This window comes from Equus quagga, chromosome 19 (genome assembly GCF_021613505.1).
Source record: "Equus quagga isolate Etosha38 chromosome 19, UCLA_HA_Equagga_1.0, whole genome shotgun sequence".
NCBI lineage: Eukaryota > Metazoa > Chordata > Mammalia > Perissodactyla > Equidae > Equus > Equus quagga.
In genome coordinates this window covers 25,284,546-25,301,719 of record NC_060285.1, presented here as the reverse complement: position 1 = coordinate 25,301,719, position 17,174 = coordinate 25,284,546, and the positions used below count along the sequence as shown (strand labels likewise).

The following is a 17,174-nucleotide window of genomic DNA, read 5'->3' as shown; positions in this document are numbered from 1 at the left end:
TTTTTATGCAAAATTAGATATTATGTTAGCTACCTCCAAACCATGGGAAAAATCACTAAAATTCTTTTTGATGAGAATGATAAATCATTGGAATTAGATTTGTGTATCACTACTGAAAAGTCGTAATTATACTTTGAAGATAATATTTCCTACTGTAAAAAAGATGCAAGTGCTGTTAGTGTAATCAGTCATAGGTCATCTTATGAAAGGAGTAATCTTTCATTTATAATTTTTTTAAATTTGCTTTATATTCAATAAAGTCTCAGCAGATGACCTTAATATATTCTGGACTTCCTTTTTATATGGGGGAAACAGTATCCCCCATATACCAGTAATGTAGTAAGCAATAACAAAATATCTAATGTTAATGGCTAATATTTGAGTTCTTACTATGTGCCAAGCACTTTAGTGCTCTTATATAGATCATTTAATTCTCACAACAACCCTATGAGATAATAAGTACCATTATTACTGCCATTTTACAAATAAAGAGACAGACTTAAAAGAGGTTATGCAGCCTGCCTGAGATCACAAAAGTTGTAAATGGTGGAACCTGGATTGAACCCAGACAGGTCGACTCTCATGTCCCTGCTCGTGGCCATAGTACTAGTCTGCCTCTCACCGTGTTCTTTTGCTATAACATAAACGTTGTCCCACCTATAAGCATTCTCTATATGCCACATTATACTGGGAATCATATTATATTTATAACAATCATTGCCTCAAAAGTAGTACAGTCGTGCACTGCATAACAACATTTGGGTCAAAGACAGACTGTGTATATAACCGTGGTCCCATAAGATTGGTACTATATAGCCTAGGTGTGTAGTAGGCTATACCATCTAGGTTTGTGTAAGTACACTCTATGATGAAATCGCCTAATGATACATTTCTCAGAACATATGCCTGTCATTAAGCAACGTGTGACTGTATGGACATGAAATCCTTATTTAGCTCAGTATGGAAGTTTGTAAATCTGCATTTTTCTGAAAGGCCCCAAGCTAGGCAAGGATGTGGGGACGTGTGGGTGAAGGGTGGGGTGTTCCACAGGCGATAATACTGATGAGTCTAGAAAAATGAGTTAATGTATAAATGCTTGTATGTATGTGTTGGCAGTTACACAGTGAGGAAACCCCTCATTGCATGGGTCTAACTTTCAAACTATTTCTTTGTAAATTGAGTCTCCCTGTAGTTTTCCAAAGAAGACCTCCTAATTCTATGCCTTGGGCCTTTCACAAGTGCAGTTCTCCTTCCACGTGACAGCTTTCAAAAATTTTCATATAAGTAGTGAATATTCACCCTGAAAAGTGGCTTTTCCAGGCTAAGAAGACCCCTCACCCATTCCAAACTAGGTCATTTGCCCCTGTTGAACTCTGTTCACCTGGTTCCTTTCCTTCACAGTGCTTATTACCATTGGTAATGACATTTATTTTATAAAAATATTTGATGAATGTGTCTCCCACACTAAATAGCTCTAGAGGAGGGCAGGACTGGGTTTGGTTCCACTGTATCGCTGTTATGTTGATCCTTGCCATGTAATAGAGACTTGCTCAATGTGGAATCCAAGCAAAAACAGCTACTCATCTCATTGTCATTCACTATACTTATAAGACATTAATTGTACTTTTGCCGCCGTTCTTTCTGTTTTATCCTCTCAATTGCCTCCACATTTTCTTTGGGAATGGATTCAATGAGATCACTCAGTTCCACCAGGCGAGACTCTACTTTTACCAGTTTTTGAACTGGGTTGAGGCTGCCAACCTCCCCATCTCCAATGCAGACTTTGTATACTTGATTAATTTTTTTACTGAGAGATTCTATCAGTTTTTCCTGAGATTGAGAAGAAAAGGAGAGCAGAAAACATAACATTTCATCACTTTTTGCTTATTCATTCAATAAATGTAAAATTCCATTTTACTGTATTATGATGAAAAGGCCTTTAAATGCTACTAAATGTTTACTGTTTACAAATAACTTTAATACAATGTAGCATAGTGAGAAAATGCAGCAGTGATATATCATTTATAGTCAAATTATTACTGTAGTAACACCTTGGATTATGTTCTTTTAAAATATTCCAGTCTAGGTATGAAAAGTAATTATAGTAAAAATATCTTTTAGCTTGAATTTTTTTTTGTATCTGATTCCCTGCACAGTGAAGTAGAGGCAACATAAACACTTTAAATCCTTTTTTGCCACTCCAGTACATTTCCTTGCAGCATAACATGTGAGCTCCCTTTTTTGCACTTATTACTCTACTCGCTAAAATTATAATCATCCTTCATGAGTTATTTGCATACATGCCTTATGTCCCCTTCTAGACTGTAAGCATCTGGAAGGCGGGAGCTATTTCTTTTCTTTCTGGTGTTTTTCTTTTTTCTTTTTTTTGAGGTAACGTTGGTTTATAACATAAATTTCAGGTGTCTATCACTATATTTCAACTTCTGTATAGACTACAGCGTGTTCACCACCAAGTGTAGTTGCCATCCATCACTGTACACATATGTCCTTCATCTCTTGCCCTCCCCCAGCCCCTTCCCCTCTGATAACCACCAGTCTGTCCCAGGAGCTATTTCTTTTGTTTACCACTTAATATCTAGAGCAGCATCTTGTACATAACTATGGACTTAATAAATGTTTGCTGAATAAATGACTGAGTGTATTCTCTCAGAGGAAAAGAAAAGTTTCAAGCAAATGGATTCCGGGCCAGCCTACAAAAGCCTTTTGAGGGGCTTCCACTCTCTACTGGGAAGCCATTGCAGTATTCTAGTCTAAGCAGAGTCTGAGGCCAAACCTTCTCATCCCTGTACCTGGCCACTGCTCCGTCTTAACTGTTGGTAGAGATGCTCGAGCTTGTAGGTAACATGTTTTGGTACCTTAAGAATATTCTCATTCTCTGTCTCCTCTTTGTACCTGGCATTCGCAGTTAAGAGGATCTCAATAAACTGCTGGGCCAAGTAAGTCGGTCTCCGGGTAGTATGCTGCCCCCATGCCTGCTTCTGCTCAAGAAGATGAGAATCACCATAAAGCCAAAGACAAATAACATTCAAGACAGATGTGGCTCTAGGAGCCATGGGAAACCCTTCCTGGAATCAGATTCCTTACAGAGCCACCAACACTTAATTACAAGTCAAGATCTGTTACCAATAGTTCCAACAGCTTGTCTTTCCCACCTCCTAATTTAACTGCCTTTCTGATGATCCTATTTACCATAAAGCCCCCCCCTTTTCCTCTCTAAAGTAACACTTACTGTATTTCTTATTTATATTAGAACATATTCCTTTTAGAAAACTTGGAGTACAAACAATATAAAAGGAAAAAGTAAAAAAGCAAAAGTTCTTTTGCTATAAGCTTTTTTCTCTTTCTAAATAACACTTATTGTATTTCCTATTTATGTTAACAATACATTCCTTTTAGAAAACTTTAGAAATGCAGAAAAATATAAAAGGAAAAAAACTAAAAGTAATCCATTAAGGGTCTGAAATGTACATTGAATATGAAAAAGCAATGTTGCTGCAATGTGAGTCATATTTTAAAAAATATATTAAATACTGGTTCTGAGAAAAAGCAACTTTAATATGAGAATGGTTAGTAGTTGATGGAAATTTCTGGAGGAGACCTCTGGAACTCTTAGTTTTACAGGTGGTTGGGCAATGGCCTTTCAGATGTATTTTTCTTTTTTTCAAGATAGCGTTTTTTCTTTTTACGTTCCTGCTGTGAAACAGGAAAGGAAAAGACAAGGAAAGAGATTTTCTTAATGTAACAAGGTAAGAACGGCATAAGAAATAGGATTGGGGAATGAAGGTAAAGAAAATACTCATGTATGAAAAAGAGATTGAGGGCCTGGCCCAAGAGAGCAGAAGGGCCAGGAAAAAGGTGGCGCAAGGCACAAGCCTACTGATGACAGAGAAGCCAAGTGTGAGTCCAATCCCTGGAACTGCCACTAGGTGGCAGGCCCAGCGCAGAGCTCAGAGAAGGGGCTACAAGGCTGCAAGGGATGGGAGGAGCTCCTGCTGCTTCACATTGTGGAAGACTGAAGGCTTGGATAAGAACTTCGGATGCCCTCAAACAGTGGATTGGAAATGATCTGACCAGAGCAAAGTTTAGGAGGAATAATTGTATCAAAACTGGATGGGGGAGGGAAGGGATGTCTAGATGTCATTTAAAGTCCTTTCCAACTCAAGGATTCTGTAATTCTAATCCATGTCACATTCTGCTGTGTGCTGACTATAAACAACTCTCCCCGATGAACTGGATCAGCTGCCTATTTGAAAGAACGGTAAAGCCAGAGATGAATACATTCTGCAAATTGAACATGGAATAATATTCCATTTCATGTTCAATGAAAGTGAACAAACAGCTGCCACACCAAACAACATGGATGAGTCTAACAAACATAATGTTGAGAGAAAGAAGCCAGATAAGCCAGACATACATGATTCCACTTATGTAAAGTTCAAAAACACGAAAGCTAATTGATAGTGAGAGAGATCAGGATAGTGGTCACCTTTTTTTTTTTTTTTAATGAGTTAATGATAGGTTACAATCTTGTGAAATTTCAGTTGTACACTAATGTTTGTCATTCGTGTTGTAGGTGCACCATTTCACCATTTGTGCCCACCCCCCACTCCACCTTTGCCCTAGTAGCCACTAATCTATTCTCTTTGTCCACATTTTTAAATTCCTCATTATGAGTGGAGTCATACAGAGATTATCCTTCTCTAACTGGCTTATTTCACTTAACATAATTCCCTCAAGGTCCATCCATGTTATTGCAAATGGAAAGATTTTCTTATGTTTTACAGCTGAGTGGTATTCCATTGTATATATATAGCACATCTTTATCCATTCATCTGTTGATGAGCACTTAGGTTGCTTCCATGTCTTGGCTATTGTAAATAATGCTGCCGTGAACATTGGGGTGCATAGGACTTTTGGAATTGCTGACTTCAAGCTCTTTGGATAGATACCCAGTAGTGGAATGGCTGGATCATATGGTAGTTCTATTTTTAATTTTTGGAGGAATCTCCATACTGTTTTCCGAAGTGGCTGCACCAGTTTGCATTCCCACCAGCAGTATATGAGGGTTCCTTTTTCTCCACAACCTCTCCAACATTTGTTACTGTTAGTTTTAGATATTTTTGTCATTCTAATGGGTGTAAGGTGATATCTTGGTGTAGTTTTGATTTGCATTTCCCTGATTATCAGCAATGATGAGCATCTTTTCATGTGCCTATTGGCCATCCATGTATCTTCTTTGGAGAAATGTCTGTTTATGTCTCCAGCCCATTTTTTGATCAGGTGGTTTGATTTTTTGTTGTTGAGTTGTGAAAGTTCTTTATATATTATGGATATTAAGCCTTTCTCAGATATATGACTTGCAAATATTTTTTCCCAGTTAGTGGGTTGTGTTTTTGTTTCAATCCTGTTTTCATTTGTCTTGAAGAAGCTCTTTAGTCTGATGAAGTCCCATTTGTTTATTCTTTCCATTGTTTCCCTTCTCTGAGAAGACATGGTGTCCGAAAAGATCCTTTTAATACTGATGTCAAAGAGTGTACTGCCTACGTTTTCTTCTAGAAGACTTATGGTTTCAGGTCTCACCTTGAGGTCTTTGATCCATTTTGAGTTTATTTTGGTGAATGGTGAAAAAGAATGGTCAATTTTCATTCTTTTAAATATGGCTTTCCAGTTTTCCCAGCACCATTTGTTGAAAAGACTTTCTTTTCTCCATTGTAGGCCCTCAGCTCCTTTGTCGAAGATAAGCTGTCCATAGATGTATGGTTTTATTTCTGGGCTTTCAATTCTGTTCCATTGATCTGTGCACCTGTTTTTGTACCAGTCCCATGCTGTTTTGATTACTGTAGCTTTGTAGTATGTTTTGAAGTCAGGGATTGTGATGCCTCCTGTTTTGTTCTTTTTTTCTCAGGATTGCTTTAGAAATTCGGGGTCTTTTGTTGCCCCATATGAATTTTAGGATTCTTTGTTCTAATTCTGTAAAGAATGTCATTGGGATTCTGATTGGGATAGCGTTGAATCTGTAGATTGCTTTGGGTAGTATGGACATTTTAACTATGTTTATTCTTCCAATCCATGTACATGGAATGTCTTTCCATCTCATGTCATTGTCCAATTCTCTCAGAAAGGCCTTGTAATTTTCATTATATAGGTCCTTCACTTCCTTAGTTAAATTTACCCCAAGGTATTTTATTCTTTTTGTTGCAATTGTGAATGGTATTGTGTTCTTGAGTTCTTTTTCTGTTAGTTCGTTATTAGAATATAGAAATGCTACTGATTTACACAAATTGATTTTATACCATACAACTTTGCTGTAGTTGTTGATTACTTCTAAGAGTTTTCCAATGGATTCTTTGGAGTTTTCTATATATAAGATCATGTCATCTGCAAACAGCGAGAGTTTCACTTCTTCCCTCCCTATTTGGATTCCTTTTATTCCTTTTTCTTGCCTGATTGCGCTGGCCAGGACCTCCAGTACTATGTTAAATAAGAGTGGTGATAGAGGGCATCCTTGTCTCGTTCCTGTTTTCAGGGGGTTGGCGCTCAGTTTTTGCCCATTGAGTATGATGTTGGCTGTGGGTTTGTCATATATAGCCTTTATTATGTTGAGGTAGTTCCCTTCTGTGCCCATTTTGTTCAGAGTTTTTATCATAAATGGCTGTTGGATCTTGTCAAATGCCTTCTCTGCATCTATTGAGATGATCATGTGGTTTTTATTCCTCAGTTTGTTGATGTGGTGTATCACGTTGATTGATTTGCAGATGTTGAACCATCCCTGTATCCCTGGTATGAATCCCACCTGATCAAGATGTATGATCCTTTTGATGAATTCTGGTTGCCAAAATTTTGTTTAGAATTTTTGCATCTATGTTCATCAGTGATATTGGCCTGTAGTTCTCTTTTTTCGTGGTGTCCTTGTCTGGTTTTGGTATCAGCGTGATGTTGGCCTCATAGAATGTGTTAGGAAGTGTTCCATCCTCCTTAGTTTTTTGGAATAGCTTGAAAAGGATAGGTATTAAATCCTCTCTGAAAGTTTGGTAGAATTCCCCAGGAAAGCCATCTGGTCCTGGGGTTTTATTCTTTGGGATGTTTTTGATTGCTGTTTCAATCTCTTTCCTTGTGATTGGTCTGTTCAAATTGTCTGCTTCTTCTTGAGTGAGCTTTGGGAGATTGTAGGAGTCCAAGAATTTATCCATTTCCTCTAGGTTGTCCATTTTGTTGGCATATAGTTTTTTGTAGTATTCTCTTATAATCCATTGTGTTTCTGCAGAGTCTGTTGTTATTTCTCCTCTTTCATTTCTGATTTTGTTTATTTGAGCTTTCTCCCTTTTTTTCTTTTAAGTCTGGCTAAGGGTTTTTCAATTTTATTTATCTTCTCAAAGAACCAGCTCTTTGTTTCATTGATCCTTTCTACTGCCTTTTTCATTTCAATAGTATTTATTTCTGCTCTGATTTTTATTATTTCTCTCCTTCTGCTGACTTTGAGCTTTATTTGTTCTTTCTCTAGTTTAGTTAGGTGTAGTTTAAGATTGCTTATTTGGGATTTTTCTTGTTTGTTAAGATGTGCCTGTATTGCGATGAATTTTCCTCTTAATACAGCTTTTGCTGTATCCCATATGAGTTGGTATGGCATGTTATGATTTTCATTTGTTTCCAGGTCTTTTTTGATTTCTTAATTTCTTCAGTGATCCATTGCCTGTTCAGTAGCATATTGTTTAGTCTCCACATCTTTGTGCCTTTCTCAGCTTTTTTCTTGTAATTAATTTCTAGCCTTATATCATTATGATTGGAGAAGATGCTTGTTATTATTTCAATTTTTTTAAATTTGTAGAGGCTTGGCTTGTTTCCCAACATATGGTCTATCCTTGAGAATGTTCCATGTGCACTTGAGAAGAATGTGTATTCTGCTGTTTTAGGATGAAGTGTTCTATATATGTCTATTAAGTCCAATTGTTTTAGTTTTTCGTTTAGCTCCACTATTTCCTTGTTGACTTTCTGTCTGGATGATCTGTCCATTGATGTGAGTGGGGTTTTGAGGTCCCCTGCTATTATTGTGTTGTTTTTAACATCTTCTTTTAGGTCTGTTAATAGTTGCTTTATGAACCTTGGTGCTTCTATGTTGGGTACATAGATATTTATAAGCATTATTTCTTCTTGATGAAGTGTACCTTTGATCATTCTATATTGTCCCTCTGTGTTTCTCTTTACCTGCCTTATTTTGAAATCCGTTTTGTCTGATATAAGAATTGTGACACCTGCTTTTTTTTTTGCTTGCTATTAGCTTGAAGTATTGTCCTCCACCCCTTCACTCTGAGCCTGTGTTTGTCCTTGGGGCTGAGGTGTGTTTCCTGGAGGCAACAAATTGTTGGATCTTGTTCTTTAATCCATTTTGCCACTCTGTGTCTTTTTATTGGAGAGTTCAATCCGTTTACACTGAGAGTGATTATTGATGCATGTGGACTTAATGCTGTCAATCTGTTGCTTGTTATCTGGTTTTCCTGTGTTTCTCTTCCTGTGTGCTTTAGCCTTCCCATTTAATACTGCAATTTCTTATGCTGGGTTTCTTAGATTTTTCTTTATTTTTGTTTTGTGGCTCTGTTCTGTTTTTTAGTTTAGTGGCTACCCTGCAGTTTGTATTTAGAATCTCATGTATAATATAGTCTATTCTCTGGTGGTCTCTTACTTACTTGGCCTAGACTGATTTAGTCCCTTGGCTCTTCCCCTCCTAAATTATTATTTTCATTTCTTATTCCAACTCGTGTTATGAGTTTGTAGTTAGAGTGATAAGATCATCTTTGCTTTGGCAGTTTCCTTACCTTTATCCTAATGCTATAGTTGAATATTTGCTATCCTATTCTGGTTCTATCTATCTGTCTCCCTACTCTGTGGTTTGTGACCCCTTTCTCCGTTCTTTCTTTTTTCAGGTATGTGAGCCTTCTTGAGGATTTCTTGTAGTGGAGGACTTTTGCTTACAAAATCCCTTAACTTTTGTTTGTCTGGAAAAGATTTAATTTCTCCCTCATATCTGAAGGATATTCTTGCTGGATAGAGTATTCTTGGCTGAAGATTTTTATTGTTTAAAGTTTTGAATATGTCACTCCATTCTCTCCTAGCTTGTAAGGTTTCTGTAGAGAAATCCGCTGAAAGTCTGATAGGAGTTCCTTTGTAGGTTATTTTCTTCTATCTTGCTGCCCTGAGTATTCTTTCTTTGTCTTTCATTTTTGCCATTTTTACTACTGTATGCCTTGCAGTAGGTCTTTTTACATTGACAAATCTAGGAGATCTGAAAGCTTCCTCTACACACATTTCTCCCTCAATCCCTAGATTTGGGAAGTTCTCTTCTATAATTTCATTAAGCACACTTTCTGCTCCATTTTCCTTTTCCACGTTCTCGGAAATTCCTATGATCCTTAAATTCTTTCTCCTCATTGAATCCGCTCTCTCTCGGAGGTTTTCCTCATTTTTTAAAATTCTTAGCTCTCTTTCTTCCTCTGTCTGGAGCCATTCAGCCTGTCTATCTTCGATTATGCTAATTTTCTCCTCTATGGTGTCTACACGGGCATTCAGGGAATCCGTATTCTGTTTTATCTGGTCCATTGTGTTTTTCATCTCTAGTAATTCTGTTTGATTCTTCTTTATAATTTCAATCTCTTCTGTGAAGTAACTCCAGAACCTGTTGGCTTGTTTCTCTATCTTTCTCTCTACCTCATTGAGTTTTTTGATGATAGCTACTCTGAACTCATTTTCACTTAGTTTACTTATTTCCAAGTCCTTAGGACTTAATTCTGTCTTTTTATTGTTTTCCTTCTGGTCTGGAGCTTTTATAAATTGCTGGATGGTAGAGGAGCAGTTTTTTCACATGATGGTAGAATTTGGTTGCAGTTACAGCCTGTTGCCACTAGAAGGAGGTCGAGAGCTACGCGTTCTGAGCTCTCTGCCTTCGGGGAAGATGGCGGCACCCAGCGCGGTTTGCCGGGGTGGGGAGGGACGGTTTCTCTCGTGAGCCGATCTGGATTCGGATCAGCTCTGTTCTCTGGACTCCTGGGGCCCTGGCTTTATGGGGTCCCCGCACACAGAAGCTTTCCCCCGTCAGCGGGTTTCCACTGTACTGGCAGCAGGAGTCCTCGAGGATCCCCCAGTCGTGCAGCCCCTCCCCTGCTCCTTCCCACACCTGTGGCAGTGATCCCATTCTCTAGGGGAGGGAGCAAAGTTCTCTCCTACCCCGTTCCAGCTCCTCCGAGGCCTGCTGCAGCGACTCTGTCCTCCATCTTTTTGGTGCTGTAGGTCTCTTACGGTCTGGCATTAGGTTTATTAGCTGAAATTCAGTTTTTTTCCAGTCCTTTGTTGTAGTTTGGAGGGGAGAGAGTCCCGGGTCAGCTCACCCTGCCATTTCGCTCTGCCCACCTTGAACCAGGATAGTGGCCACCTTTGAGGGGTGGTAGTGACTGGAAGGGAGCATGGAGGAAGCTTCTGGGGTGCTGATAATGGTCTATTCCCTGATCTGGAGGGTGGTACATGGGTGCATGTTCACTTGAGGAAATTCCTTGAGATAGGTGTTAGATTTGCACTATTCAAGTATAATATTGAATCAGTGATAAATGTTTTTAGGGGATTAAGTACAGTTAGAAGTGTGGAAGTTTTGAAAGAATAAAATGCTTATTTTATAGATAGCTCCAAAGTATGATAATTTATGAATATCAAAATAAGGTGCATCTATATTTACTCAAAAGGGATTATATTTTACACATTTTGAGATCTGAAAGAATGAGAGTGGAGAAGCAGGAAAATTCTAAGTAAAGAATACTTTTCCTCTGCCAGTTTTACTTCTCTGCCTCTCCTCCACCCCAGCATTTCACATCTCTGAGAGACGCTACAAATTATTAGCCCCATTTTCCCAGAGTGTGCAGCATATGAATTTTGTGACCAAAATTTCATAGTCTTTTAAAAACTAATTTTCAGATCAGTTGTTACCTTCTCTGCTTAGGGATCTGATTGCCTCTAAGTTTAAGAGTATTGAAAAACACCACTTTTTTTCATAGCCACCCTAAATTTGGATGAAAAGTGCTTGGGATGGGGGGTGGATATCAACGATATTTATCTGACATTTTTCATGTCAATTAGTTTGAGATTTAAAACAGAACTGAAGGGTGAAAACAACCCAAGTGTCCATAAACAGATGAATAGATAGATAAAATACGGTATATAAGTACATAGAATATTATTGAGCCATAAAAGAAGTTAAATTCTGATATGTGCTATAACATGGGTGAAAACATGCTAAGTGAAATAAGCCAGACACAAAAGGACTATTATATGATTCCGTTTATGTGAGGTACCCAAAATAGGTAAGTCTCTTTTTATTTAGAGACGGAAAGTAGAATAGAGGTTATCAGAAGTTGGGAAGATAGGGGAATGGAAAATTATTGTTTAGTGGACAGAGTTTCTATTTGGGATGATGAAAAACTATAAATAGTGATGATGATTACACAATATTGCAAATATACTTAATGCCACTGAATCGTACACTTAAAATGGTTAAATGGTGAATTTTATGTATATTTTACCACAAAAAAGTAAAAAACATCAGCACTGAAGAGCTGAAAGATGACTCTCATCACACTGCTTCCTCTAGCAGTGCATGACCCCATCCCCTCCTGACTTAGGGTGCTCTCCCACCCTAGGAAATGTCTGTGTGAAGGAGCCATACATAGTTGGGCTTTTTGTAACCCTGGTAGGGGAGGACAATCATCTGATAGAGTTCTCCCAAATCTACCTCTGTTTGAAAATCAAGTTCATAATCATAAATGTGATTATTAATCTCACATATGAGCTTTGAATTTTTATTTCATTTGAGATTTTTATAAGGAAACCAATGTTAGCTGGAGTTTGTTGTGGGTCTAGAAACTAACCTTTCTAACTGAACATTCATTCAACAAACATTTATTGAGCACTTACTTTATAGGGATAGTAAACTTAGCTAATTAGGAAGGGTAGGACAGTCCCTGCCCTTGAGGGGTTTGCATCCAGCTGAGAGAGACAAACGTATAAATAAATAAGTAAACTAGTGTGTGTCACAGGTGATTTGATGCTGGATCTATCTGTGCAGGCCCAACGAGACCAAAATCTAGTACAAGCTCAGTCTCGGCAGATATTCCATTCAGTGTTGATTCAGTTTCCTCTGTATTATTTGCTCTTCAAATTATTACCAAAATGATCACCAGCATTGAACTACTTGGTATGTATACACTCTGACTAAAAGAAGCGTATTTATAGGAGGGAAATCTAAACATCATACTTTCTAATAATTAGAGCAGTATTCTAGGAGAACCCCAAGGCCAATTTAATGCTTTCTATCTACTATGTAAATTGACTATTATATACTGACAAGATAATTCCAAGCTGATTTTCTGCCTCTATCATCAACCCAGGACTTGTGGTTTGCTTTAATTCCCCCATTCCAATGCTTAGTACACAGGGAATGCAAATTATTATTATTATGAGCCAAAATAAAATTACCATAGGCAAAGAATGATTACCTGGGCATCTGAATTAAATTGTCCAAAACTAAATAGCCTGGACCTTAATTCCAGTTCTGCTGCTTTTTCCTCTTCTCTCACACAGTTAGCTTGAAGCATTTTCTTGTGCTTCAAAAGAAACTCTATGTTGTTATTTCTATTGCAAAAGAAGAAAGAAAGCTTTGTCTGTAATTTATGGTTTAGTGAAATAAACTATCAGTCAGGAGCTTCAGCACTCCTTCCAGATCATGTGTCAACATCCTATGTCTAACAAGCCAAATATGAATTTCTATTTTAAGACGTTGCTAAAGTACATGCAACTTTTCAAGTTAAAATGAGAAAAATAAATGCACAGACGCTGCCTTTAACTTCCATCAGGAAGCATTTTCTTCCCGTCCCCTACTTTTGTGGTTCCGTGGAGTCCCCCAAATAGAAAGCAGCAGAGCTGAGTTGTCAGGAACCCAAGTTGTGGTGTGACCTATTATGTCAGTGTTCTCAAACCTGGCTGATAATCAGAATATCTGGGGAGCTAAGGGGAAAACAGAGACTCCTGACTACCTCACCTAGAGATTCTGGTATAGATCTAGAGACAGAATCTGACATCGATCACTTTTTCTTGCCTATCCATACCCACCTTGCCCCCCAAAATCATATTGTCAGGAGTAGGGGCACCATATGCTGTGAGGATTGGGAGAAAGGAGACAAGGATTAAAAGGATCCAGTAGCCATAATGGGTGGCTGTGAGATTATGATTTTTAAGTTCTTAACTTCTGAACCAGTTAATTTGTTCTGAAGTTCAATGTAGTTTGACCTACTGTTTAAGACTGCCATCTTCTGGCCCAGAAAACTGTTCTGAAAAAGGTTCTACACACTTTCATAATGGGTAGATACAAAGATCTATTATCTATGACTCAAAGCTATTTTCCAAAATTGTAATGTAAAATTTGAGAGTAGGAACGAATTTTGTGAGTCATCAAGTCCAGCCTCCTTGCCCTGACAGAAATCCATTTTTATAATAACCCCAATATATCAATATGTACATTATAAAATGATATTTAAGTCACCAAAAAACTGTTTTGCTGAAAGTCACAGCCAAGGAAAATGCATTTATTAGTATTATCATCCAAAGCATGATTTGATTAGCCACATGATAGGGTGGAAACTGCATTGAACAAAAATTAAGGCAGTAGGTGACATTTTGGTTCAAATCTTTTAAACTTTTATTATTGCTATCTAGGACTATTTTGACAGGTAAAAGGAAGTAGAGATTAAAACTAAAGCCAGTTGATTCTGTGTAAATATAACATCTACCTTTTATACTCTGCAGTGTAAACTATTAATAAAAATCCCACCCTAAATCCAGAGAGACCATGAAGAAGGGCAACACATGAGTGAGTTAAACTCTGTCCCTAGTTAGAAATTGCTTAATAGAATAAATCTACTTGTTTTTAATGACTTACATTTTATCCTGTATAAATTTTTCTCTTTTATTTACATCTTCAAGATTTTCATCTACATCTTGGGAATATTGTACCAAAGTAAGATTCTGCTCTTCCAGCTCTGTGAAGACTTGAAGTAACTCTTCTGGTTCTTTGAAATAAAGCTCTGGCTCCTAATCAATCAGTAATGAAGATATCATTCACTTAAAAATATGCTACCTATGCACATATGACTTATCTAGAAAAATATTGTGGGGTAAAGGAATACCATTCTGATTATGAGGGAGAAATGGATAGAGAATGGCAAAGGAGCCTATTTCCACATGAGAGCTGGCCCTCAGGAAGAGGACATTTTGGGTGTTGGGGGGAGATGAAAGGTATTAGAGAAGGGAAAAAGGAAAAAGAGAAGAAGGGATGGAGCAGAAGAGGAGGCAAAGGCAGGAAAAGGGAAAGTGGGTCTAGGGAAAGGCAAGGAAGAAGGAATACAAGAAAGAAAGACAGGAGGCTAAGTGATGGTCATTTTCTCCCCACATTTTAATTATTTTAAGTTTTTCAAAATTTTAAGAATAAGTAGATATTACTTTAAGTAAATTTAATTTTTAAAAAGATGATTTTGGTATTTGCACACCCATGGTCATCATATTTGCTATAGCTAAGAGGTAGAAGCAACCTAAATGTCCATTGATGGATGAATAAATTAAGAAAATGTGGTATATCCATACAATGGAATATTATTTAGCCTTTAAAAAGAAGGAAATTGTGTCACATGATAGACATGGATGAACCTGGAGGACATTAGGCTAAGTGAAATAAGCCAGTCACAAAAAGACAAATACTGCATGATTCCACTTTATGAGGCATCTAAAGAAATCGAACTCCTAGAAACAGAAAGTAGAACAGTGGTTGTCAGGGGCTAGAAGGCGGGGGGCGGGGGGGGGGGGGGGGCGGGTAGGGGAATTGTGCAGTGGGTTTCAGTTTTGCAAGACAGAAAAGTTCTAGAGATCAGTTACACAACAGCGTGCCTATAGTTAACACTATTGTACACTTAAAAATGGTCAAGATAGTAAATTTTGTTTTTTACTCCAATTAAAAAAAAGATGATGAGTAAAGTGTGTTATATATCATAATAGATGGTGTTTGTAAGTGTTTTTTGTTCCTTTTGAGTTTGTGGTTGCATATAGGGTGTGGTTCACTCAAAGACAGACTTGTAGCAATAAATGGCTGATTGGTGACTGTCACTTTATCTTACAGTTTAGCTACCTGGTATAGCTCAAGCCCCAATAAAATGATAAGCAATCAGAAAGTGGCTATTTTTACAGGAAGACTGTAGATAATATATATATATCTCCTAAATTATTACCTTCTTACAGACACTTATTTTTCATAAAAAGTCTGATGACAAAAATGAACTATATATACAACTGGGGAACAGTATCAAGATCATATTTCCTTCTGGAAACTTGTGGAATATTTGGAATAGGAAATTTTAATTTCAGAAGATTATATGAGCATCTGTACTTTTCACCGATTACAATTTTTATATTACGAAATATAATCTGGTTACCAGGTCATAGTCTATATCATCATCTAAAAAGAATTCCAAACTGTCTTCTGAACTGATACTTTCAGCTTGGCTGTAAAAGAAAAAGGAAAAAACAGATTTTCTTTCATTTCTAAATTTCTTTGGAACCTAACTTGTAACATAGTTCTTTTCAATAGCCCCTTTAGCCTTTTAGGGAACTGTTGGTTGCAAAAATCAGTGGATTCCACGAGTATGCAAAAGAAAATCAGATTCAGTCCCAGACAAGGGTGACATGCAAACAATGAGATCACAAGGAAGGGCCATACCACACAGTGCCAATTATTTGGTGCATCTATTAAAGTAAGGTAATTTTTTTTTAAGAAACACATGACAAGCTACATTGGCACATCTGTTTTGTCCCTTTTAATGCAATCTTCTTAAGAAACTAAACAAGTGCTCTAGTGCTCAAAACAAAGCTTGTACCCTGAGTAATACAATATTTGTCTTTTTAAGAGCAGATTTTACTTTTTAAAATATCTTCCAGCCAGGTTGAGGAATGTAGATTGAGGGGATGGGCAATGAGGTACATCCTTAAAGAATAATTATGTGGCTTGGAGGGTGTCACTGGAAAAATGCTTTAAGAAGGATACATTGAAAATGATTGGAATCTTAAGGACGCAGGAACTAGGGAGATAGTAAGGCAGCTTTCAGTGTAATCTAGGTAATTAACACTTTCAAGTAGAGGGTAGTGATGATGGGAAAAGTGAGTAAATGGGCGAGAGGAGGGAGAGAATCTAGAGATATATGAAATAATGAAATCATGGGAACCAAAAATAGAAAGAGCCACTTGGGCCAGAAGAGAAGAGACAAAGATAACTCCAAGATTTGCAGTCTGTGAGCCTGGAATAATGGAGGTGGGACTAACAGGAAGAAAAATGGTTTGAGGATGGGATAAGAAGATTAATATTTGCTCATGTTGAGTTTGAGAGGACAAAACACCTACCTGGAGCTAGCCTTTAAGCAATGAGAAATAAGACATAGGAAAACAGGGCCAGAGAAGTAAAGAAATATTTGGGGAACATCCCCCGAGAAAGCGTTGATACTACTGTCCACCCGACTCTTCTCTTGGATTCAGTGATAGAATTTTCTAATCAATCTTATCTCACCTCTCTGAAACTTTTGTTACCTTTTTGGATTCCTTTTTTACATAAATGTCTTTGGTTCCTCAGCCTTCTTCCCCTCTCATTCTACCCTTTCCTAGGGGGTGACCTCATCCCTTCTCATGGATTCAACCACTGCTAATATACTGGTGACTCCCACATCTCTCTCTCTTTTTCTTGAGCTCTAGTCTTCAAAGTCAAATTCCAACTGGACATCAGGGTCCACTTGGCTGTTCCATAGGGATCTAAAACTAACACATTCAAAACCATACTCCCTATCTTCCTCTTCAGGCCTGCTCCCCTTACTGCGTTCCCAGTATCATTGAATGGCAACGCCGTACCCCGTGCTAGAAATTTGGGAGTTATCTTTGACCACACTCTTCCTCACACTACCCCCAACCTTTATGCGAGCCTTTCAGAGCCTGTCAATGCCACTTCCCTGATGTGTCTCACAGCCTTTCCTTCTTCATTTCCACTGCCTCTATCTGGCTGAGACAGTTCATTATCTCTCACCTAAATTGTG

At 37.8% G+C, this 17,174-nt stretch overlaps 1 protein-coding gene across 1 annotated transcript in view; it reads right to left on the bottom strand.

Moving 5' to 3' along the window:
* CCDC38 (coiled-coil domain containing 38) overlaps positions 1 to 17,174 on the bottom strand; it is a 53,392-nt gene that overhangs the window by 4,116 nt on the left and 32,102 nt on the right. Inside the window, exons 11-14 of the mRNA XM_046646262.1 lie at positions 15,534 to 15,603; positions 13,991 to 14,142; positions 12,552 to 12,687; positions 1,625 to 1,830 (exon numbers count right to left, since the gene is read on the bottom strand). Of these exons, the coding sequence (XP_046502218.1) occupies positions 1,625 to 1,830; positions 12,552 to 12,687; positions 13,991 to 14,142; positions 15,534 to 15,603 (564 nt within the window). The remainder of the gene's footprint in view (positions 1 to 1,624; positions 1,831 to 12,551; positions 12,688 to 13,990; positions 14,143 to 15,533; positions 15,604 to 17,174) is intronic.